This window comes from Drosophila sulfurigaster, unplaced genomic scaffold, assembly GCF_023558435.1.
Source record: "Drosophila sulfurigaster albostrigata strain 15112-1811.04 unplaced genomic scaffold, ASM2355843v2 scaffold_47_pilon, whole genome shotgun sequence".
NCBI classification, from domain to species: domain Eukaryota; kingdom Metazoa; phylum Arthropoda; class Insecta; order Diptera; family Drosophilidae; genus Drosophila; species Drosophila sulfurigaster.
This window is the reverse complement of record NW_026909745.1, coordinates 102609-107739: the sequence shown is the minus strand read 5'-3', so window position 1 is coordinate 107739 and position 5131 is coordinate 102609. Positions and strand designations below refer to the sequence as shown.

At 52.5% G+C, this 5131-nt stretch overlaps 1 protein-coding gene across 1 annotated transcript; it reads left to right on the top strand.

The window, feature by feature from the left end:
- The first annotated feature begins 653 nt into the window (after window positions 1–653).
- LOC133850017 (uncharacterized) lies at window positions 654–4557 on the top strand. Its single transcript, XM_062285979.1, has 6 exons — window positions 654–898; window positions 986–2815; window positions 2886–3082; window positions 3156–3732; window positions 3824–4475; window positions 4537–4557. The coding sequence occupies exons 1-6, from the start codon at window positions 654–656 to the stop codon at window positions 4555–4557; spliced, it is 3522 nt and encodes a 1173-aa protein (XP_062141963.1).
- The last annotated feature ends 574 nt before the right edge of the window (window positions 4558–5131 follow it).

The following is a 5131-nucleotide window of genomic DNA, read 5'->3' as shown; positions in this document are numbered from 1 at the left end:
ACTACCTGTGGTATTTTTTTTAGTATTTTCTTTGGTATTTTTTTTACTAGTTGCTACGTGCCTTCCGTTTCGGTTCCACCTTCTGGGCCGTTTCCGGATAAAAAAAACAAGTTCCATTTGGTATTTTTTTTTTGGTATATTTTTCTGTGATTTTCTGGTGTTCAAACCAGCTGCTTCCTATCTTCCGTGCGTAGCATGTCAACGGGCAAACCCGATAAGACTAAAGCTAGACTGTCCGTGCCTTCTACTAGCGCCGCTAGAGTTTCGAGTAACCCCCCTTTGCCTAGATCCAAGAGGGAATCGGCTCTTCGTGCATCCAGCACATCGCCAGTTCACACCAAAAGGGAGGTCCCCGCACGGTCAGCTAGTGTTTCGCCCACTTCCGGTACCAAGCCTCTGATCCTCGTCACGAAACCTCCGTCTGTTCCTAAGACCAAGGTTGCTTCCGTCCCAATTCCTCGGCCAATTGTTACTCGTTCACAAAGCAAAATGGCACACAATGTAGTAGATTCGGCATTGAATAAGTTCATCGCCGCGACCGTATAAGTCACGACCGTATAAGTCGCGACCGTATAAGTCACTTTGCGGCGCGACTTAACAAGCCTTCTACTGACAGCCCGTCCCTGTACACGTGCCAGGTCCGGAGGGACCAGATGCGTGCCTTGTGGGACAAGGTCGAGAAGGAGTACGAGGCTTGCTCCTGCGTCATGTCGGATGAAATGACGATAGACGAGTTGCCTACCATTCAGGCAAAATATGATTACTGCTATATTCTCTATGAGCAGTGGTCCGCTCAGCTAAGTGAGCAAATAGCTGATACCTCCCAGGCACTCACTCCCCGTACACCCGTACAAACGCAAGCCGTGCCGTTCATGTCCACAGGGTGTCGCCTACCTCCGTGCGACACCGAAGTTTTCGGAGGCGATTACACTCGCTGACCCACCTTCCGAGACTTATTCACGGCTATTTACATCCGAAATCCAAGACTGTCTGAAGTTGAGAAACTTTTCCATCTCAACTCCAAGACCAGCGGTGAAGCCCATGCCATTGTGTCAAAGTCTCCTTTGACCAATGAGGGGTTTCAGTCGGCGTGGTCCAGCTTGACTGAGCGTTTCGAGAACAAACGGTTGCTCGTGAACAGTCAGCTGCGAATCCTTTTCAATTTGCCCGCTATTGGGCAAGAGTCGGGTGCAGCAATTCAGGAGTTGCAGAGCACCATCCAAGGGTGCTTGACGGCCTTAGAGCACTCAAGGATCAACACGGAGAATTGGGATTGCATCCTGGTTTTCCTGTGTTCTTCGAGGCTCCCCAAATTGACCCTTTCTCTTTGGGAACAGTCCATACAGAATAAGAGCGACATTCCAACGTGGGCTGACATGAACGCTTTCCTTCTAGAGCGGTATCGCACCCTAGAAGCGATAGCGGAAGTGTCAGCCAGCACGAGTGCTCCGACGGTTTCACGGGCCTCACGCAAGGAGGCCCCCGTCGCCAAGCAGGTCAACTCCTTTGAGAGTCGGGCGACTTCGAAAACCCAGTCCTGCAAATTGTGTTCCCGGGAGAATCATCCGATTCGCTTGTGCCCTCGTTTCCTTCAGATGGGTATCAACGATAGGGTCACTTATATAAAGCAACAGAAGCTGTGTTTAAATTATTTCGCACGAGGCCATATCCTGGCCGAGTGCACAAGTGCGCACAGCTGCTTTACTTGCAAGGGTCGTCATCATACACTCTTGCATCGAGTGAGCCCGGCGCCGACAGTCACAACCCCCATTCCATCTCCAATACAGTCCACTTTCACCCAGTCAGCTAACGTCCAATCTTTCATGGCAGTTAACACACAAAGTGTTCTGCTCAGTACAGCTGTCATTCACGTATGCCATCTCGGCGTCCGCTATACAGCTCGGGCTCTGATCGATTCCGGATCGGAAGCCACCTTCCTCTCAGAAAGGTTGTTCAAGCGCTTGAGGATGCCGTATACATCCGTGCAAGCCCGCGTCTCTGGGCTGACTCAAGCTGTGGCAGCCCAGCCTCGAAAGTTTTGCCAATTCTTAATTGGCTCCCCAGTCAGACCCGATATGCAGATCGAGGCGTCGGCGTACGTCCTCCCCCAGTTAGCGGGGAATCTGCCCTCATGTTCGGTCCCACAAACACTTCTTGAAAATCTGCCAAGCATCCAGCTGGCAGACCCCAAATTCTTTGAGAGTTCGCAGATTGATGTGCTACTAGGCGCTGATATCCTCCCGTCCATTCTGCTCGGCGGCTCTCACCCTAACATTTGTGGGACCCTCCTCGGTCAAGAGACCATTTTCGGTTGGATCCTGACTGGCCCTGTGTCGGGATCCATTTCAAAGTCCATTTCGTCCTTTTCGGCTCGACTGTCCGTCGAGCGAACTCCGCCATTGGAGGAACTCCTCTCCAAATTTTGGGAGGTGGAGGACCTGCCGGCTAGCCCAGCAAAAGAATCTGACCTTTTTTGTGAGGCTAACTTCAACGCCACGACCGTGCGAACCTCAACGGGTCGCTACATGGTCACGCTCCCATTCCGCGATCCTGGTCACGTTGACCTGGGTCACTCGAGGGCTACCGCTCTCGCTCAGTTCCTGAGAAACGAGAGCCGTTTAAAGAGGAACGACTCTCTGAAGGAACAATATGACTCCGTTATTCGAGAGTATCTGGATTTGGGTCACATGACTCAAGTCCCCATCCAGTTCCGGCAACTACTATTTGCCGCATCACGCTGTTCTCAAGCCCGACAGCACCACCACAAAGCTTCGCGTTGTATTCAACGCCTCCAGCCCGACTTCAAACGGGAAGAGTCTGAACGACATCCTCCACACTGGGCCAATCCTTCAATCCGACCTGACCATTCAAATCCTGAAATGCAGGTTTTTCCAATTAGTCTTCAACGCTGACATCACCAAGATGTATCGACAAATCCTTGTGGATCCCAAGCACACCCGGTTTCAAAGGTTGCTCTTCCGTACTCCGGACGAGAAGTTATGCGACTTTGAGCTCAACACAGTCACCTTTGGAGTGAACTGTGCTCCGTACCTGGCTATCCGCGTTCTGCATCAACTTGCGAGTGATGTTCGCGACCGGTACCCTCGCTAATGACATCATCGCCAATTATATGTACGTTGATGACGTCCTAGCAGGAGCTCACACTAAGCAGGCTGCGGTGTCTGCTATAGATGAGCTTCGAACAGCGCTCGAGAGTGCTGGGTTCCCTTTGCGTAAGTGGACCTCGAACTCGAAAGACGTGCTGAGAAGAATCCCTACGGATCACTTGCTCTGTGCAGACTTCCTCGAGATCGACGAAGCTAGTGTCGCAAAGACGCTAGGTATTCGTTGGCGGGCCACGTCCGACGAGTTCTTTTTCGTCACCGCCGAGATGGTGTCCAAACCATCTTTCAGCAAGAGAGAAGTGCTGTCGCAGATCGCCAAGTTGTTCGATCCTGCAGGTTGGCATGCTCCCGTGGTCATTTGGGCCAAGATTTTATGCAAGAAATCTGGAAGCAAGAAATCGGCTGGGACGACTCCTTACCGGCGGATCTCACAGAGCAGTGGACCAGTTTTCTGCAAAACTATTCGTCCTTGTAGGACATCCGCATTCCTAGATGGACCAACTACACTCCCGGCGCAAAAATCCAATTCCACGGTTTTTGCGACGCCTCTCAGAGCGCGTACGGAGCCGCTCTTTATGCACGTGTGGAAACAGCTGGACAAGTGTCCGTGAGCCTCCTAGCAGCGAAGACTAGAGTTGCACCTATCAAGACGGTCTCTCTACCTCGTCTTGAGCTGTGCGGAGCTCTCCTGTTGGCAGAATTATCCGCCGCCCTCCTACCACATTTTCCCACCCCGACGCTGAGACGTACCTGTGGACAGATTCCACTATAGTTCTGGCATGGTTGGATAAGCAGCCATGCAAGTGGACCACTTTCGTGGCGAACCGAGTGGCCAAGATTCACTCGGTGAATGGCACTTGGCAACATGTTCGTTCCGAACACAACCCAGCCGATCTGGCAAGCCGCGGTGTCTCGCCGCAAGAGCTATTGGCCAGTCGCCTTTGGTGGCAGGGGCCTGAATGGCTGACGCACTCACCAGCGCAGTGGCCTTCACCAGTCATTGGGCCCGATACTGAATTGGAGTGTCGAGCGGTGAAGGTCCATGCAGCGCAAGTTCTATGTGAGGACTTCCTCGACCGTTTCTCCAGGTTCGATCGAGCGCTCCGAGTGTTTGCGTATGTGCGAAGGTTTGCCCAGCGTTGCCGCCATCCCAAGGTCTCGTTTCCAGAGACGCTCAGCTCTCAAGAGCTTGCAGAAGCTCAAGAGAGGCTGATTGTGCAGGCTCAGAACCGGGTATACGCGAAAGAGTGTGCTTCCCTCCGATCCCATAATCGTTTAATCGGGTCAAGCGATATCCTAAGCTTGAATCCGTTCCTTGACAAGCAAGGTGTCCTGCGTTCCTGTGGACGCGTAAGAGCGGACGGGGCTGCAAGATTACGAAGGGTTACGTATGTGTCTTCGTGTGCTTCAGCACGAAGGCAATCCATCTTGAGGCGCCTACGGATCTGAGAGCGGAAAAGTTCTTGGAAGCTTTTTCCCGATTCGTGGCACGGCGCGGGTGCCCTCTTCACATGTACTCTGACAACGGGAAAACGTTCGTCGGAGCACCCGCAACCTGATTCTCACCACTCACAGCCATCAAGGTCTTGCATGGCATTTCAACCCACCTGGTGCACCTCACATGGGGGTCTATGAGAAGCAGGCGTCAAGAGTTTCAAGACGCATTTCTACAAGACGGTTTCCTCCGTTAAACATACGTTCGAGGAACTTTCCACCCTCCTGTCCAAAATTGAAGCGTGCCGCAATTCGCGGCCTTTGTCTCCTAAGTATGTCAGAGGATGTGAGCGACTTGGCGGCACTTACTCCCGGTCATTTCCTGATCGGGGGTCCGCTACTCTCCATGGCGGAGCCAGAGTCCAGAGAGGATGTGGAGTCCATCCGCAACCGCTGGCAACGGCTCAAGGCTCTCCATCAGCATTTCTGTGTGCGATGGAAGAACGAATATTTGAAGGAATTGCATAAGCGGAATAAGTGGCAGTCACCTTCACGCGATCTCCAAATCGGTG